This window comes from Oncorhynchus nerka, linkage group LG17 (assembly GCF_034236695.1).
Source record: "Oncorhynchus nerka isolate Pitt River linkage group LG17, Oner_Uvic_2.0, whole genome shotgun sequence".
In the NCBI taxonomy this organism is placed as follows: Eukaryota; Metazoa; Chordata; class Actinopteri; order Salmoniformes; family Salmonidae; genus Oncorhynchus; species Oncorhynchus nerka.
In genome coordinates, this window is record NC_088412.1 from 12,927,006 (window position 1) to 12,946,820 (window position 19,815).

The following is a 19,815-nucleotide window of genomic DNA, read 5'->3' on the forward strand; positions in this document are numbered from 1 at the left end:
TGTTTTCGGTGGAGGCCTCTCCAACAGCTGCCATGTTGTGTTGTTCGTTGGAGGCCTCTCCAACAGCTGCCATGTTGTGTTGTTCGTTGGAGACCTCTCCAACAGCTGCCATGTTGTGTTGTTCGGTGGAGGCCTCTCCAACAGCTGCCATGTTGTGTTGTTCGTTGGAGACCTCTCCAACAGCTGCCATGTTGTGTTGTTCGTTGGAGGCCTCTCCAACAGCTGCCATGTTGTGTTGTTCGTTGGAGGCCTCTCCAACAGCTGCCATGTTGTGTTGTTCGGTGGAGGCCTCTCCAACAGCTGCCATGTTGTGTTGTTCGGTGGAGGCCTCTCCAACAGCTGCCATGTTGTGTTGTTCGTTGGAGGCCTCTCCAACAGCTGCCATGTTGTTCGGTGGAGGCCTCTCCAACAGCTGCCATGTTGTGTTGTTCGGTGGAGGCCTCTCCAACAGCTGCCATGTTGTGTTGTTCGTTGGAGACCTCTCCAACAGCTGCCATGTTGTGTTGTTCGTTGGAGGCCTCTCCAACAGCTGCCATGTTTTCGGTGGAGGCCTCTCCAACAGCTGCCATGTTGTGTTGTTCGTTGGAGGCCTCTCCAACAGCTGCCATGTTGTGTTGTTCGTTGGAGGCCTCTCCAACAGCTGCCATGTGTTCGGTGGAGGCCTCTCCAACAGCTGCCATGTTTTCGGTGGAGGCCTCTCCAACAGCTGCCATGTTGTGTTGTTCGTTGGAGGCCTCTCCAACAGCTGCCATGTGTTCGGTGGAGGCCTCTCCAACAGCTGCCATGTGTTCGGTGGAGGCCTCTCCAACAGCTGCCATGTGTTCGGTGTCCAACAGCTGCCATGTGTTCGGTGGAGACCTCTCCAACAGCTGCCATGTGTTCGGTGGAGGCCTCTCCAACAGCTGCCATGTGTTCGGTGGAGGCCTCTCCAACAGCTGCCATGTGTTCGGTGGAGGCCTCTCCAACAGCTGCCATGTGTTCGGTGGAGACCTCTCCAACAGCTGCCATGTGTTCGGTGGAGGCCTCTCCAACAGCTGCCATGTGTTCGGTGGAGACCTCTCCAACAGCTGCCATGTGTTCGGTGGAGGCCTCTCCAACAGCTGCCATGTGTTCGGTGGAGGCCTCTCCAACAGCTGCCATGTGTTCGGTGGAGGCCTCTCCAACAGCTGCCATGTTGTGTTGTTCGTTGGAGGCCTCTCCAACAGCTGCCGTGTTGTTCGTTGGAGGCCTCTCCAACAGCTGCCATGTGTTCGTTGGAGGCCTCTCCAACAGCTGCCATGTTGTGTTGTTCGTTGGAGGCCTCTCCAACAGCTGCCATGTGTTCGTTGGAGGCCTCTCCAACAGCTGCCATGTTGTGTTGTTCGTTGGAGGCCTCTCCAACAGCTGCCATGTGTTCGGTGGAGGCCTCTCCAACAGCTGCCATGTGTTCGGTGGAGGCCTCTCCAACAGCTGCCATGTGTTCGGTGGAGGCCTCTCCAACAGCTGCCATGTTGTGTTGTTCGTTGGAGGCCTCTCCAACAGCTGCCATGTGTTCGTTGGAGGCCTCTCCAACAGCTGCCATGTGTTCGGTGGAGGCCTCTCCAACAGCTGCCATGTGTTCGGTGGAGGCCTCTCCAACAGCTGCCATGTGTTCGGTGGAGGCCTCTCCAACAGCTGCCATGTTGTGTTGTTCGTTGGAGGCCTCTCCAACAGCTGCCATGTGTTCGGTGGAGGCCTCTCCAACAGCTGCCATGTTGTGTTGTTCGGTGGAGGCCTCTCCAACAGCTGCCATGTTGTGTTGTTCGTTGGAGGCCTCTCCAACAGCTGCCATGTGTTCGGTGGAGGCCTCTCCAACAGCTGCCATGTGTTCGATGGAGGCCTCTCCAACAGCTGCCATGTGTTCGGTGGAGGCCTCTCCAACAGCTGCCATGTGTTCGGTGGAGGCCTCTCCAACACCTGCCATGTGTTCGGTGGAGGCCTCTCCAACAGCTGCCATGTGTTCGTTGGAGGCCTCTCCAACAGCTGCCATGTGTTCTGTGACGGCCCTGAATTTTTCTGAACCGTCTCAGTGCAGCTCCTTCCAATAGGGCGCTTTCCCTTTAATTCCCAATTAAATAGCCAGCATCAGCTGCGAAAAAGGGGGGTTGTGAGAGAGACGTGACTGAGGATGTGTTCAACCCTCAGTTCCCGAAGCTTCTCTATTCCGTTGTTTTGTTGCCTAATAGAGTTTACCCAGGACCGGATCCACTCTTTGCGTCCCTGGACTACACCTCTCCGTTCTTCGTGGCCTTTCTCAGCGGGAGATCTATTGGCGGATTGGATTGTCTGACTGACCGACTGACTACCACCTTTTTGTATACGGTATTTCATTTGTTTTGATGTGATGTATACTGTGATTTATGTAGTTAGTTGTAGTTGAGGACTTATTAAGAGTTGATACGCTTTAAAGTTATGTGGTAAACTTATTGTTCTATTGATGGTATGATTAATACTGGGTTTACGCTACACGGAATGAACGGACAAACATTGCGTGACAGAAGTCACTTGAGTTCCCTGAACTCTACCGGGAAGGACTCTTTTTAGGCCCGAGGTACAGGACATTTCTGGAGGAACCAGAACTCATTGTGTTATATTATTATATGTGTGTGTAATCATTGATGTTGTTAATACAACCCACGCAAAAGAGTATAGTTGTTTTTGAAGTTCTTTCCAATGTTTTAAGGGTTTATGAAAAGTTTATTTCCATCCTGACTTTTACATAAGTCCTTTGTATTGGTGTAGACTTGACGGACCAGATGGGACTCATTCCCACCCAAACTGAAAGGAGAAACCAATGTTTTCTCTGGTAGGCACAACCTACCTGGCACCCCTATAAATAATAACCTCAAGTCAAAACCGTTACAGTTCGTTGGAGGCCTCTCCAACAGCTGCCATGTGTTCGGTGGAGGCCTCTCCAACAGCTGCCATGTGTTCGGTGGAGGCTTCTCCAACAGCTGCCATGTGTTTGTTGGAGGCCTCTCCAACAGCCGTTTCATGTCTTCCTCTGCAAGTTTCCATTTCCACCTTGCTGCTGTCATTCTCTCCAAGCCTGGATAGATTAGTTGGTCAAATAGATGTCAAAAAGCAGATATTGTTTTTGCTTTGAAGCTAACCCCAACCTTAACCCATTACGTTAATTCCTCTAACCTGCTACGAAAAGTCAATTCTGACATACTTTGTATACTATAGTATCTAGTCAAAACCCTGTCCAAGGTGCTGAAGAAAAGGGTTAGGAGGCAGCTTGAGAGGCTTCAGAATCATCAGCAACCTAAGCACAAATGTTCGTGTCACCTTTGTCACCAGTAATATTTTAGCTAAGAAAATGAAATATATTTAACACACCAATATTATTAAATCTCTATAGAAACCATGTCAAGCCATTCCTTCCTGTGGTGCTGAGGGTGAAAGGGAGTACTTCACTGCTGTGGAACTGAGCGGATTGGTTAGGTGGAAGCCATATGTTAATATTTCTACCCAGCAAATCACAAGGCAGGACGAAGCAATCCACCATAACATGAATATATATTAATTCCTCTCAGATCTACAGGAAACAGTGGGATGTAATTTCCTTCAAGATACCTTACTCTTCCTTTGACAGCAAGGTCACTTGGGCTTCAGAAAACACCAGTTCTTTTACAAAAAAAAGTTAAATCAAATCAAATGAACAAATCCTAGCAAAGTGAAGCTCAATACAAGCTAAAACAGGGGGTTGTGTTCAGTTGGTCTTTTTTTTTTGTAGCAACAATTAATAACACTACATACCAAACACCACATATGTCCCAAATACCACAAGCTTGGAGGTATGTTTGCTTCCGCGTGTGGAGGGGTGCGGCTTTCAGAACAGCACCGGTTGCGTTCAAATCAACAGTTGCCGTTTCCTTCAACCCGAATGCACCCCAGGAGTCTGTTTTGTCTTTTGCATTGATTGACTATATAGACGATACACCACCAACTATAAAGCAGAGAACCTACAACACAGGTCAACTTCTGTATACTGCATAGTGAGGAAAAGCTTTGAAGGACCATTTGGTAAAAAAATACTCAAATAAATCGATCATGTATACCAATCAGATTTGATTTCCTTTTTTTAATCCAAAAGTTTAAATAACACGGGGAGAAATATTTAATAAAAAAATAATAAAAGCATGCAAAACATGAATGGAAAACTCAAATTGAGACTCTAAACTCATTTAAATTTAGTAGAAAAGTTACTTGGGAGTTAATTAAAATTGAACTCCCAAGTCCTAAATCTGCCTTGGCTGATTCAAAAGACACCCAATGTCCAATAAAACAAATGGACTTTAATAATCATCTATTCGGTGTCACACAGCCTGTTTTGCAGAGGAAATAATCAAGTTTTTCCTACTACCTAAAAATTCAGAATACATTGGTTTTCAATGTAATTGTCTTATTTTAACCAGGTTTTACACTAACAAAAGGGCATGGTGGTGGAGACATCAATACAAGTTTGATTTTTAAAAAATCAGATGAAAACATTTGGATTCATACAAAGTAGCGTAGAGAGAAGGCCAATCCAAATCCAAGCTCCAATATATTTTTTTAAAGAAATAAAAAGAGAATGCATTTGTCAACAGTTTATAAAACTTTTTTTTTTCTGACAAAAATATCAAATCAGGTACAACTTGTCAGTCTCTGGTTCCACAAAAATACTAATAAAAAACTAAAACCACAAGGATCTACTTGAACAATCGCTTCACCAGGCAAGAGTGTGAGGGTGGAAATGTCAGGTAGGAAAGTCCAAATCCCAGTCTCCTTGAAGTGGATTTACTCTGAGGGCAGGAAACGACCAAAAAAACAACAACTTCCTTTGCACAGGTGTTTGGAGGCGGAGGAAAAAGAACAAGTGGACACAGGTTGAGGAGCGGTGGTCATGGAGACCCCCTTGGTTACGGCAGGGATCCTGATGTGCTGCAGTTCAGTGTGTGATGGTGGACTCAGTAGATTCGGCCTCGGCCCCTGCCTCCGAATCCTCTTCCCCGGCCGCCCCTGAAGCCTCCGCGCTGCTCTGGAATCACAAGACGGGCACAACAGACAGGGGATCAGTATGAACAATCATAAGGGCCAGGAGATTTTCCTGAATTTTAGACCTGGCCAGGAATAACCTCTGGGCCTTATTTTGAAGGGATCCAACAGCCTATAAAAGGAAAAACTAACAGTGTTACTTCATGTGTTTCATAGCTCAAAAGGATCGTAATATGGAGACTTTCCCTCCCATTCAGTTGCAGTTCTCAACTGCTCACATGAAACAGAGGGCTCAGCTTGAAAACAATGCCTGATTTGGGTTAATTAAGCAGTAAGGCACCTCAGGTTTGTGTTATATGGCCAATATACCACGGCTAAGGGCTGTGTCCAGGCACTCCGCGATGCGTAGTGCTGAAGGACAACCTTAGCCGTAAGCAATAAGGCCGTGTGGTATATGGCCAATATCCCACGGCTAAGGGCTGTATCCAGGAACTCCGCATTAAGTACAACCTTAGCCGTGGTATATTGGCCATATACCACACGGCCTTATTGCTTACGGCTAAGGTTGTCCTTCAGCACTACGCATCGCGGAGTGCCTGGACACAGCCCTTAGCCGTGGTATTTTGGCCATATAACACAATCCTGAGATGCCTTATTGCTATTACAAACAGGTTACCAACATAATTAAAGCAGTAAAAATATGTTTTGTCATACCTGTGGTATATGGTCTGTTATACCACGGCTGTCAGCCAATCAGCATTCAGGCCTCGAACAACCCAGTTTATAACTATCCTATGAACACGGTACATTCTAGCATCAAATCATTAGCATGTGCACCTCGGTCACTCAAGTAACCAGAAAGGGTGTACGTGGCACAATACACGGTGGAAGTGAAGAATATCCAACACACACATTGGAGAGGCTCAGTAGGCCCCCAAAACATGACCACAGTTCAGTCAGTACATCATCTCACCCAGAGTGACTAAGTTACACCAAGAGCATTCTACTTATGTAGAAGAGACAAAATGTCAGATAATATGAGAAAAAAAAACATATGCCTGCGCAACGTATGTCTTCCACCCGGTGCCCCTAAAACCCAGCTATGGCTCAGTGTGCCACCCTCGCCGCCCCAGCACCACCCTCACCGTTAGAGAAGTTGCCGATGGTGGCGCTGTACTTGCCACTGGGGGGGTTGTAGATCTGCCGTGCATCCCTCCGGGGCAGGGGGGGGGACAGCTGCTTCTTCATGGTACTGCCTGCACCCATATCCTCCCCGGACGGGCGCTTCAGACTGTGGTGGGCAAAGGTCACAGTGTTATGACCCCAGGTGACCTGATCGAATGGTGTTTTATATCTGAAGATTTGCCACTAACAAGTTGCTAGTGTCCCTGTATAATGCATTACAAATCCATTCATCAGTCATTGATATGGGCAGGTCCGCTGAGATGAGACTGAATCCCATGAATGAACATTACACTCCCAATTTACAAAACAGACGGCCTGGCACGGAACTCCCCCCGACGGACTACTTTTGGAGATCTGAAAACATCTGACCCATTTAGATTTTTGACAGCGTAATGCATCTTTAAGACTGTTAAAGAACACCTCGTCAGAAACCCGATATTCTGGGTCACCAGATTCCCCGTGACAACATTGAAAGAGGCTTACGCTACAGCCTCAGCCTTCTGGACAGGCTTCCAGGACAGCGTGACTGTGCTCTTGTACGACGGTGGGTTGTGGAAGAGATCCTGCAGAGAAAGGGAACAGTAATGAGAAGGTCAGCTAGTGTTTCAGGGTCGACCAAGTGCGTTTCAGGGTCGACCAAGTGTGTTTCAGGGTCGACCAAGTGTTTCGAACGCCTCACCTTGATCAGAACGTTGATGTTGTTGGTGATTTTCAGAGCCACCACTTTGATCTTGTTCTGAGATGGAAAGACAATATAACCATCAGGGAATACTCACAATAGAAAACGGTCTACAGCGCTTCATTGAAATCAGAACAACTGTGAGGCTTGTCAAGAAGAAACAAAACTAGTGACTTATCATTGGAGACCAAAACAACAGCCATGATACATAGCTACCTCTTCGGTCTTCAGTGCGTCTCCAGTCTTGCCTTGCAGGGCAACTCGCAGCTGGCGAATGTACACCTGCAGCCCTCTGGCGAAGTACTGTAATCTGGAGGCAGGAGAGAAATCACAAACTTGGGTTTATACACCTTTCAAACCAAGACATTTTTCCAGCATCCCACCAACTTTTAGTTATATATTTCCACCAACCGACCTAGTAATGATCTCGGGAAAGTTCTGCGTACGGCCGAGTATGAACCGTAGACGTAATGCTGAGGCGGTATTGGCACGCTCTTGGTGGTTGCTAGGCAGCTAACTACTATCATCCTGGCAGTTGTAAACTTTGCGAGGCATGTCACTTCATCTCGTCGCCCACCACACGCACGGTTGTTTCCTCAACCACAACTGGATGGATCCATAAAGACTTACAGTGGGAATAAATATCACTGAATGACAAAGAAAATATGGAATAAAATAGGCTAATGCAATTGAAGGCATCAAATGGTTGCTTACTGAAACTTCCAAAGTCGGCAGGGTAGGTAGCCTAGTGGTTAGAGTGTAGGGGCGGCAGGGTAGCCTAGTGGTTAGAGTGTGGGGGCGGCAGGGTAGCCTAGTGGTTAGAGTGTGGGGGCGGCAGGGTAGCCTAGTGGTTAGAGTGTGGGGGGGCGGCAGGGTAGCCTAGTGGTTAGAGTGTGGGGGCGGCAGGGTAGCCTAGTGGTTAGAGTGTAGGGGCGGCAGGGTAGCCTAGTGGTTAGAGTGTAGGGGCGGCAGGGTAGCCTAGTGGTTAGAGTGTAGGGCGGCAGGGTAGCCTAGTGGTTAGAGTGTAGGGTAGCCTAGTGGTTAGAGTGTAGGGGCGGCAGGGTAGCCTAGTGGTTAGAGTGTAGGGGCGGCAGGGTAGCCTAGTGGTTAGAGTGTAGGGGCGGCAGGGTAGCCTAGTGGTTAGAGTGTAGGGGCGGCAGGGTAGCCTAGTGGTTAGAGTGTAGGGGCGGCAGGGTAGCCTAGTGGTTAGAGTGTAGGGGCGGCAGGGTAGCCTAGTGGTTAGAGTGTAGGGGCGGCAGGGTAGCCTAGTGGTTAGAGTGTAGGGGCGGCAGGGTAGCCTAGTGGTTAGAGTGTAGGGGCGGCAGGGTAGCCTAGTGGTTAGAGTGTAGGGGCGGCAGGGTAGCCTAGTGGTTAGAGCGTTGGACTATTAACCGGAAGGTTGCAAGTTCAAACCCCCGAGCTGACAAGGAACAAATCTGTCGTTCTGCCCCTGAACAGGCAGTTAACCCACTGTTCCTAGGCAGTCATTGAAAATAAGAATTAGTTCTTAACTGACTTGCCTGGTTAAATAAAGGTAAAAAAAAAAAAATGTAATTCAATTGTTATAAACTATTCAAAGCATTAACCTAACTGTGTGGAGTCACTATTTCAGCACTGTTTTGAGACAAACGTGAATATTTTTTTATTTTCACCGAATTGCCGTTTGGATATTGGTTAGGCTGTGGAAATTTTAGCTAAGTTGAGGCGAGTGCTGCTCACGATTATCTTGTCTAGTTGGCTCATTATTTTGCATTGATCTGAACATTTTGCCAGCATGTTATGTAGTTTAACTAACAGATTATTTTGCTCTTCACTCGCAGTCGCTTCGTAGCCTAGGCCTACTCCCAACCAACATGTGACTCGCCTTAAAGTGATTTTGTTTCACTGAACCTGTCTGTATATTAGGTTCATTCTAAATAAGTAGAGGTGGGACAGCTCCATCTATCGCTGCTCAGAAACATTTAGCATGCTATAATGTAGCCTAAATCAGGTAAACGTCTATTATTTTGGCTCAATTGCATAAATGCAACTCCAAAAGCCCAACGGAGGATGTGAAATTTGAACACGAGACTCAAATGATTTTGAGAACGCTATTATTTTCTACGGGTATAAATAATGAAGATACTCAACGTGAGACCCTACCCCTGCTCCCTAACAAAACAGAGAAGTTAGGAAAGAGAAAAAGAGGATAAAAATTGAATTTAAAAAAACACGGACTTGGCATGGGCTCTTTATTTATATGGACTTGGCATGGGCTCTTTATTTATATGGACGGCAGTTCCACACGTTGCCATGCAGGAAAAATATATCCTTGTGTGTGTCATTTATTCTGTTATATTTCATTATATTCTTAGCCTACTATAAAAATACAATGAGCTCCAATTGGGACAGTGATATCATCCCACCCATTTTAAAGGAACAAAAATATTGGGGCCAGTTAACTTGTGTATTAAAGTAGTCAAGTTAACTATTTGGTCCCTTATTCAGATTGGAGGTTAACTTTAAAGTAACGCTAGTGGTCAACAACTCAGACGTGGAAGCCAAACAACTCAAATGCTTAGAATAATGCTTGTTAATGATTTGTAACTTAAGTTGATGCCTTTTGTACGTCTATCCATTCATTTTACAGCGTAATTAAAATGCACTTGTATTTAGAATTCCATTTTTCAGACATTTCTTCATGGTCTATTACTGTAAATCACCTACAGTCTCCTGGAACAATTCTGTTTATCCTCTGGACTGAGAAAGACAATTCAGATAAAGACAATTCATTTAATTTGAAATCCAAAGTGCTGGAAGTACAGAGCCAAAACAACTAAATGTGTCACTGTCCCAATGCTTTGAGCTCACTGTATGATGTGTGTTGACTGTAGTCAGGGTAACCCAAGTAGGCCTAGTTTGTTGAATGATCAATAAACACCTATTGATTTCATGTGAACGGCTCAGCCATGTAGGCGGCACAGACTAGTAACACCATTCAACTCGAAATATGCCATTCAACTTAGAAGTTGACCGATTTCAAGCTTTCATATTCGGAAATCTGTATTTTTGGACACCGATTTGGCCAATTTTTAAAATATATTTTTATTTAATCTTTATTTAACTAGGCAAGTCAGTTAAGAAACATTCTTATTTTCAATGACGGCCTAGGAACGGTGGGTTAACTGCCTTGTTCAGGGGCAGAACGACAGATTTTCACCATGTCAGTTTGGGGGATCCAATCTTGCAACCTTACAGTTAACTCGTCCAACACTAACCACCTGCCTCTCGTTGCACTCCACAAGGAGACTGCCTGTTACGCGAATACAGTAAGCCAAGGTAAATTGCTAGCTAGCATTAAACTTACCTTATAAAAAACAATCATAATCACTAGTTAAAGACACATGGTTGATGATATTACTAGATATTATCTAGCGTGTCCTGCGTTGCATATAATCTGACTGAGCATACAAGCATACAAGTATCTGACTGAGCGGTGGTAGGCAGCAGCAGGAGGCTCGTAAGCATTCATTCAAACAGCACTTTTGTGCATTTTGCCAGCAGCTCTTCGTTGTGCGTCAAGCATTGCGCTGTTTATGACTTCAAGCCTATCAACTCCCGAGATGAGGCTGGTGTAGCCAATGTGAAATGGCTAGCTAGTTAGCGGGGTGCGTGCTAATAGCGTTTCAAACATCACTCGCTCTGAGATCTGGAGTAGTTGTTCCCCTTGCTCTGCATGGGTAACGCTGCTTCAAGGGTGGCTGTCAATGTGTTCCTGGTTCGAGCCCAGGTATGGGCAAGGAGTGGGACGGAAGCTATACTGTTACACTGGCAATACTATAGTGCCTATAAGAACATCCAATAGTCAAAGGTATATGAAATACAAATGGTAGAGAGAAATAGTCCTATAATAACTACAACCTAAAGCTTCTTACCTGGGAATATTGAAGACTCATGTTAAAAGGAACCACCAGCTTTCATATGTTCTCATGTTCTGAGCAAGGAACTTAAACGTTAGCTTTCTTACGTCGCACATATTGCACTTTTACTTTCTTCTCCAACACTTTGTTTTTGCATTACTTAAACCAAATTGAACATGTTTCATTATTTATTTGATGTATTATATTAAGTTAAAAATAAGTGTTCATTCAGTATTGTTGTAATTGTCATTATTACAAATAAATAATATTTAAAAAATTAACCCCTCCCCCCAAAATTGCCCGATTAATCGGTATCGGCTTTTTTTGGGAGTCTTCCAATAATCGGTATCGGCGATGAAAAATCATAATCTGTCGACCTCTTATTCTAATCTTTTGAAAATACATTATTCGTTTTGTGTTTTGGACCTGCCAAAAACAATCTAATAGTGGATTTCTTTGTGATGGGTGTATATTCAAACGGATTCATTCAAATAAGACGCCCACCCACATCTACTCCCACACTGGACGGCCTGTAGAAAAGACTTATCCAGGAAGGAATGTGGTCAACACAGGACTGTATGAACTAGGTTCTAAAAAACATGGCCAGATAAAAATGACTGGCAACATTCAGTAAAGTCTGTATGCAAAAGGGTACTAGACTGACTTAAAATACAAATAAAATGATGACTCGGTAAACAACCACTAACATTACTGGCATCCACACGCTACAGTAGACTTAAACAGAAGTGTTGTCAAAACGCAGATGACTGATGAAAATGGGGACCAAAATAAATGTAAATGCCACAACACTTTTCAAAAAGACAAGCGAACGTTGCCAAAAACGTTACGGGGCAAACCCTCCTCCACCTGATCTTGAAGTCTTTGAGGCGCTCTGCATTGATCTTGTCAATGAGGAAATCGGGGAGCTTTTTGCCCAGCTGGTGGAAGCTGAAGAGGAGACACTCCACGTAGCTGAACTGCAGCTTGGGCTCGTCGCTCAGTGTGTTCTCGCCGTTCTCACCCTCCGCCTCTGGAGGCAGCGGCATGAACTCCTAGACACAGGGAGGAAGGGTGGACCAGTCAGCCTTCCACCGGTCCGGACCAGTCAGCCTTCCACCGGTCCGGACCAGTCAGCCTTCCACCGGTCCGGACCAGTCAGCCTTCCACCGGTCCGGACCAGTCAGCCTTCAACCGGTCCGGACCAGTCAGCCTTCTACCGGTCCGGACCAGTCAGCCATAACCAACATCAGACTCGTACCTTGGCATGGTCTGTTTGGTCCATTGGCCTTTTACTAGTCTGATAAACCAGACCGTTACATAAGCTGGTCCAAAATCAACAACTAGATATAGCGATATGCAGTCTGGTGAAAACTCTCCTAACCCCATTAGAAGGTACCAGAGAGATACCAGTATGGTGAAAGCACTCCTAACCCCATTAGAAGGCTGTTACTTACCAGCAGCTTCTCAAACAGCATGGTGAGGTTGGTCTCCACCTTCTCCATGTCTCCACAGAATGGACTCATCTCAGCAAGCAGCTTCAACACCTACACACACACACACACACACACCACATATCAATGCTATTGTCCCCGGCATGTTGGAGCCAACATGGAGGACTAGTTGCCTGAACTTTGTACGGTTGGTACAGGGGAGGGTGGTAACTGACCTCCAGCTGAATATCCAGCTCTGCCACGGGACTGGTTAGGGAGCTGAGGTTGGGCAGGACGTGGTCACAGAAGTAAGTGACGAAGCGGGTGGAATGGACATTTTTCTGGAAGTGTAAAAATAATGAGTTTCAAGTTCAAGAAGTTCAAGTTCATTTGTCTCTGAGGAACATTTGTTTTAGGGGGAGGTCAGAAGCTTGAACAAACACGCATAAATAGAAAGTAAAAATGAGACGTAAAGGCAAAAACACAATTAGCATTTTGCAAACAATTACAGTGTGTGTGTGTGTATGGTGATAGTAAGCATTGTAAAACAACATTTCCCCCAGTGTGTTTGGTGATACCGTGTGTGTTGTGAGTGGGAGATAAGCAGTTGCTTCAGTTGGTAAGAGTGTGGCATTAGCAAAGCCAAGGTCGCAGGTTCAAGTCCCACAGGGGACACACAAAAATGACTATGAACTCACTGTACTGGAAGACACTAAGTGGAGTATATTATGTTAGAATGTCTGCGTGTCACTCTCAGAGAAGAGGTGGAGTATATCATTATGGCCCGTGTGTGTGTTATAGTGTGTGTGTTATAGTGTGTGTGTGTATCACTCACAGAGAAGAGGTGGAGTATATCATTATGGCCCGTGTGTGTGTTATAGTGTGTGTGTGTATCACTCACAGAGAAGAGGTGGAGTATATCATTATGGCCTGTGTGTGTGTTATAGTGTGTGTGTGTATCACTCACAGAGAAGAGGTGGAGTATATTATTATGGCCTGTGTGTGTGTGTTATAGTGTGTGTGTGTGTGTATCACTCACAGAGAAGAGGGGCAGGGCTTGGCGCGTGCACTGCAGCAGGCGGTCCACAGTGTCGGGGTCAGCGGGGTTCAGGGCCTGCTCCAGAAAGGCCTGCTCCACCACCAGCTCCACCAGCTGCTGCCGTCCACTCATCGTCTGCAGGCCCTTCAGCACCATCAGGATCCGCATCAGCAGCACAAACTCTTCCCCAGTCACGTCCTCCAGCACCTGGGGTTGGAACAGGGTCAACGTGGGACACAGGTTCAACGTGGGACACAGGGCTGGGTCGTGTTCAGTAGGCACCAAACAGAAGAAAACTGACTAAAACTGGGAGGGACTTCCAGGATTTGCCCAACAAGAAAGTAACTTTTTGCTTTCAAGACGTTTTGCTACGATGTGCTCTAATGAAAATGACCCAGGAGTCACCGTGACCCACGGGTCACCAGTTACAAATATATCCTACCTCCAACTAGGTGACAGATCCATCCTACAGAGCTCTTGTATTCAGTTTGTCAATTAATAGTAATAAAAACAAATTCTAATCTATCCAAGCCCTCTCACAAAGAGCTCTACTAACCAGCCCCAAGCAGTGAGTTAGTTCACCACACGGATCGTTGCTACCAGAGCAGAGTGCTATGGAACAGACCTTCTTTGTCTCGGTGAAGATGTAGTCCTCCACCTCCTTGGTCATGGCGTCCTCAGGCATGGTCTTCAGCTTGATGGAGAGGAACTTGATGGCCCTCTCCCTTACTATGTCCTCCCCCTGCAGGATCTGAGAGAACAGACCTCCTAGTGTAGCTGAGACAGAATAGAGAAATGCAGGTTGGTTATCCACAGGACATAAAGAGGCTATGCAGAAGTCCTGCCTCGGGGGGGGCTCGAGGCAAATAAAAGGGTATTATAACCATGTTATGCTCACCTCAACTAACTAGGACTACCTACTAACTAGGACTATCCACTAACTAGGATGGTTAATTACATTTTTTAACTATTCCGGTGCCCATTTCACCCATTCATTTGGGATTAAGGCCTGCTACATGTTTACTAACGCGTTGTTTCAGAGTTCTACACAACAGACGGCATGGAATACAGTCAGGTATGAAAACACCTGGAAAAAAACACATTTATTTTGAACTACTCTTTTCTTTTTAGAGCATTGCACGAATACAAGAGCACGAGGCAGGGCGCCCTGCCTTTTCACTAGTGTATACAAGAGCACGAGGCACTGCATCCTGCCTTTTCACTAGTGTATACAAGAGCACGAGGCAGGGCGCCCTGCCTTTTCACTAGTGTATACAAGAACACGGGGCACTGCATCCTGCCTTTTCACTAGTGTATACAAGAGCACGAGGCAGGGCGCCCTGCCTTTTCACTAGTGTATACAAGCGCACGAGGCACGGCGTCCTGCCTTTTCACTAGTGTATACAAGAGCACGAGGCACGGCATCCTGCCTTTTCACTAGTGTATACAAGAGCACGAGGCAGGGCGCCCTGCCTTTTCACTAGTGTATACAAGAGCACGAGGCAGGGCGCACTGCCTTTTCACTAGTGTATACAAGAGCACGAGGCAGGGCGCCCTGCCTTTTCACTAGTGTATACAAGAACACGAGGCACTGCATCCTGCCTTTTCACTAGTGTATACAAGAGCACGAGGCAGGGCGCCCTGCCTTTTCACTAGTGTATACAAGAGCACGAGGCACTGCATCCTGCCTTTTCACTAGTGTATACAAGAGCACGAGGCACTGCATCCTGCCTGTTGACTCGTGAAGTTGTCCGTCATCTCACAATTGAAAACCTACCCATACATGAGATAAAAAATATATATAATTGAAATGTTGAAGAAAAAAAATGGACACCTACCCTTCGCATCCATCTTGAAGATGGAGACCAGAGCTGTGTTCACTTGGTTGAATTCGGCCGAATCTTCTGTAAACAACAACGTAGAAGAGAGTATAAATATTAGTCCAACAGCATCCCAGACGGGACATATCTCCTATTGACACCGACCCAAACACCATGGTATACATAATGTCCACTCCCAGGAGAGTACAAACATTTCCCCTCAACAGGGCACATGCTACATAGGTTTGATACAAGGTACGAGTGTTGCTCGGTATACCGGTAACGTTCCCATGGTAATTGTACATTACAAAAACATCCCAATACCAAAAGTTTTAGAATAACGCAGTAACGTTTCATATGATACTACCGATTATTTTCAGCCCTACCGATCTAAAGAACCTGCTTGCACTTGTTATAAAATGTTAATAAATTCAGTTGAATTCAAGCAACAGCCACTGGTATGCGCCTGCTTCCCTCCCTCCGTCCACCCCTCCCTCGCCTCCTCCTCCCCGTCCACCAACCCCTCCCTCGCCGCCTCTCTCCGTCCACCCCTCCCTCGCCTCCTCCTCCCCCTCCCCCGCCTCCTCCTCCTCCCGTCCACCCCTCCCCGCCTCCTCCTCCTCCCCTCCACCCCTCCCCGCCTCCTCCTCCTCTCCGTCCACCCCTCCCCCGCCTCCTCCTCCTCTCCGTCCACCCCCTCCCCCGCCTCTCCGTCCACCCTCCCCCCCTCCTCTCCGTCCACCCCTCCCCCTTCCTCTCCGTCCACCCCTCCCCGCCTCCTCTCCGTCCACCCCTCCCCCGCCCCTCTCCGTCCACCCCTCCCCCGCCTCCTCTCCGTCCACCCCTCCCCGCCTCCTCTCCGTCCACCCCTCCCTCGCCCCCTCCCCCTCTCCGTCCACCCCTCCCTCGCCCCCTCCCCCTCCCTCGCCTCCTCCTCTCCGTCCACCCTCCCCTCCTCCTCTCCGTCCACCCCTCCCTCGCCTCCTCCTCTCCGTCCACCCCTCCCTCGCCTCCTCCTCCTTCTCTCCGTCCACCCCTCCCTCGCCTCCTCCTCCTCCTCTCCGTCCACCCCTCCCTCGCCTCCTCCTCCTCCTCTCCGTCCACCCCCTCCCTCGCCTCCTCCTCCTCCTCTCCGTCCACCCCTCCCTCGCCTCCTCCTCCTCCTCTCCGTCCACCCCTCCCTCGCCTCCTCCTCCTCCTCTCCGTCCACCCCTCCCTCGCCTCCTCCTCCTCCTCTCCGTCCACCCCTCCTCGCCTCCTCCTCCTCTCCGTCCACCCCTCCCTCGCCTCCTCCTCCTCTCCGTCCACCCCTCCCTCGCCTCCTCCTCCTCTCCGTCCACCCCTCCCTCGCCTCCTCCTACATGGTACAAACATTGGGCATGGACAACAGCACAAAGGGAAAGAAGGCAGAGACAACAATGCCTCACTGCAGTCTTTGAGTGCTCTTATATTTGTTACATCAGAGTAGCGCAGGCAAAGTTGATACATTATATCATTTCATTGCCTGTTAGAACTATGGGCACAGGCCCGTCTGAGTAGACTGCAAGTTCGCTGTAACGCAGCCTCCCGAGTGCCAGAGAGGGTCAACTGAGCACAAGTTCGCTGTAACGCAGCCTCCCGAGTGCCAGAGAGGGTCAACTGAGCACAAGTTCGCTGTAACGCAGCCTCCCGAGTGCCAGAGAGGGTCAACTGAGCACAAGCCTAAACGGGTAAAATTATGACCCATATTACCAGACACCTTTTTTTCTTTCTATGAGATTCCTTTCTGACAGTTTTATCCCCCTATTATAAATGTATTTCAAATTATTTCCTCCTTGCACTGTCTGTTATGCATCTTTTTATTAACTTTTTTTATAATATAATTTCACAAACCATGCCGCGGACCATCTTAAACTAATCTGGGGTAACCAATTATTGGTTTGAAAACAAACAATTTTGTTCAGTCATGTTACCTAGCTAGCTAACAACCCGGTAACTTGACAGTAGGTCTAGGCTAATTTGATTGGCCCAGGAAGTAAGGAAAAGGGTCTGCTACTCATGACACGTGCTTCTAAAAAATAGGAAGGATTCATGTTGGCCTAAACTATATTAAAAACCATTCTCCTTCTGGTGTTTTCTCAATTCTGTTTGGTGCCTAACATTTTAAAAGTTGGGTATTTATGAGAGAGACGGAAACAGAGTGTGATGAAGGGAGGGAGATGTGTGTTTGTGGGAGAGAGAGTAGTGTGTGTGTTTATTAAGTGAGGAATAAAGAAGGTTTCATGCAGTATTTCCCCTTACTGCCATAATGACATGCAGATCATTATGCATGTATATTCCACTAGGTCACTCCCCCGTATGTGGTAAAAACGATACTTGGCCTGGTATCAAAATTAAAATGTTTGTATCACAACAACACCAAGTTACATGTGAAAATGTCTAGGAGGGTTAGCTTAAGAGTACTGTACCTGTCTGGAGAAGCTGGGTGAGGATATCTGCTACCCTGACAATGTTCTCCCCGGCTGCGAAACGGGGGAGCTCTTTGATGGCCTGCCTCCGAATCTACAGGAGGAAAGACGAAGAACCGACAACCGGTGAGCAACAGAGTAGTAGGACTACTGTAACCAGGCATTAGATATACAGCTACTCATTTAAAATGATTGGTTAAAATCTAACTTTTCTTCTTCTCCATTCTGCACAATGGAATTACCCAAATGGATATGATAGTGCCACTGGGATAAAATCCTTACCGAGACGTCTTCATCCTCACACAGGTCAAGCTGAGCGTTGATTGCTGCATCCGCCAGCTCTGGGAAACTGCTGAAGAATTTGGGAATGAACTGTGCTGCCAAGCGCTTCTCTTTAGGACCCCCTTTCACGCCATCAAGGATCACCTGATAGGCATCTTTGTGCTGGAGGACAGATCCAAACAATTTGATACATTAACAAGTTTGTAATATCAGGACATCACTGTCAAACATGAATGCAAAAGCTTCCAGTTTAGTGTTGGTCAAAATACTGATTAGACTAGAGATGAGACTTCTGCCCAACAAGCATGTTATACCTGAATCCCTTGGCATTATACTAGCAAGTTGTCAGTAGTAGTAGCTACCTAGCTAACAACACTATAGTAAGAGAGCGCCTTTGATTTTTACATTGTAAATCTAACCAGCATGACAAGTTATAAGTCATGCCATGGCTCAATTACTTTTTTTCAGGAGCTGTGCAAGGCAATCAATAACCCATCTTAGACAATTAACGTTAGCTAGATATCCGCTATTTAGCTAGTGGGATAGGGGTCAGGTCAAATCAATTGGCTAGCATGAAGCTAGCTAGCGGTCTGTGTTCTGTTTTGACTTCGCTAAGCCAACTTAAATGTATTATAAAACATCGTCAAGTAACTAACTAGTTACCTTGCTTGCTATAAATGTAAATTAGTTCCATGAGTTACATGGAAAGCTACGATACAAACGCCGGGTAAATCAAGTGAAACAGGATTAGCTATCAAATTAGGCCCATTTTAGCTTGCTAGCAAGCTAACGTTAGTTCAACATGAGATGCTAACTAGCTAGTTACTATACTTAACCAATGTGTGTGGTTCGGCCTAACTTTCACTTCTGGCTTCCACTGCTGTAACTTATTTGAAGAATAAAAAAAATGGCGCTATTCTGGAAGATACTTCAATTACTTAGATAAGTAGTCATCCATCTCCTGCATACCTGGCTCAGATCCTCCGGCTTGGCATCAGCAAGAATCCCATAGTTACGATACAGCTCCTCGATAGTGACCGCCATCAGAGTGCGTCCAACTGCGTGTTGTCGAGATGAGAATACAAACAATATTCCACCGATATGACTTTAAATTCTTCTCTTTGAGTCCAGAATTTATCCAAAAACATATACAATATTACGTGCTGTGTATTGGACAAGGGGATGGGGGGAGGAAATTTCTAGAACGCTGCGAATGAAACCCCGTTGTCCGCTCCAACAATGTACACGACTAGCCTTGCTACGAAAATTTGTATCAGGAAGTACATTAGTGCGCATGCGCTTCCTTCAGGGACGCACACCAACGTTCTGGAACGCGCGGACAAGATTCCTTATCTTCATCTTCCCAACAATACAGTAATTTACACTGTCCGAGTGAAGTTATATATTTGATAACAGTGATGGCAAACGCACATCCTATACATAAAATAAGGGACAATGGACCTTTAATATCACTGTATGATAAGTTTTTAATGGCACAGATTTCGGACCAACTCGAGCGCATCCAAAAGCTTGTCTAACATCAACTTTATGCAAAAATGTTCAGTGGTGGAAAAAAGTACCCAATTGTTACACTTTTAAATGTATTATTATTAAGACGACTGAAGTAAAATTGAAAAGTCACCGAGTAAAATACCAATTGAGTAAAAGTCTCAAAGTACAGTATTTGGTATTAAATATACTTATAAAAGAAAACTATAATTTCAAATGTCTTATATGAAGCAAACCAGATTATTTATTTATATATAAACAATGTATGGATAGCCAGGGGCACTCCAACACTCAGAGATAATTTACAAACGAAGCACTTGTGTTTAGTGAGTCCACCAAATCAAAGCAGTAGCGAGGACCCGCATTCTCTTGATAAGTGCATGAATTTGACCATTTTCCTGTTCTGCTAAGCATTCGGGAATGTTACGAGTAAGTCTGAGTGTCAGGGAAAAGGTATGGGAGTAAAGAGTACATATTTTCTTTAGGACTGTAGTAGAGTAAAACTAAAAGTTGTCAAATCTAAA

The 19,815-nt window shown here is 46.3% G+C and overlaps 1 protein-coding gene across 2 annotated transcripts; it reads right to left on the minus strand.

The window, feature by feature from the left end:
• Positions 1–4,085: 4,085 nt before the first annotated feature.
• Positions 4,086–19,061, minus strand: api5 (apoptosis inhibitor 5). Of its 2 annotated transcripts, none has more exons than XM_029685732.2 (14): positions 18,752–19,061; positions 17,783–17,944; positions 17,501–17,594; positions 15,072–15,137; positions 13,859–14,010; positions 13,234–13,440; positions 12,431–12,535; positions 12,219–12,308; positions 11,632–11,816; positions 7,082–7,175; positions 6,866–6,922; positions 6,670–6,749; positions 6,183–6,292; positions 4,086–5,044 (listed from the first exon to the last, which is right to left on the minus strand). In XM_029685732.2, exons 1-14 carry the CDS (start codon positions 18,824–18,826, stop codon positions 4,974–4,976), a joined length of 1,548 nt encoding a protein of 515 aa, XP_029541592.1. In that variant the 5' UTR covers positions 18,827–19,061; the 3' UTR covers positions 4,086–4,973. The 2 variants fall into 2 exon arrangements, with proteins under 2 accessions (XP_029541592.1, XP_029541591.1); XM_029685731.2 differs by having other exon boundaries at positions 6,147–6,292.
• Positions 19,062–19,815: the final 754 nt, after the last annotated feature.

What these genes read in the sequence shown, in the direction of transcription:
- api5 (XM_029685731.2), bottom strand. Translation starts at nt 18,826, where the DNA reads ATGGCGGTCACTATCGAGGAGCTGTATCGTAACTATGGGATTCTTGCT. An exon ending in AGCCGGAGGATCTGAGCCAG is followed by an intron (nt 17,945 to 18,751) that starts GTATGCAGGAGA and finishes TCTGTCCTCCAG; the next exon opens with CACAAAGATGCCTATCAGGT. An exon ending in ACATCAACGTTCTGATCAAG is followed by an intron (nt 6,750 to 6,865) that starts GTGAGGCGTTCG and finishes CTTTCTCTGCAG; the next exon opens with GATCTCTTCCACAACCCACC.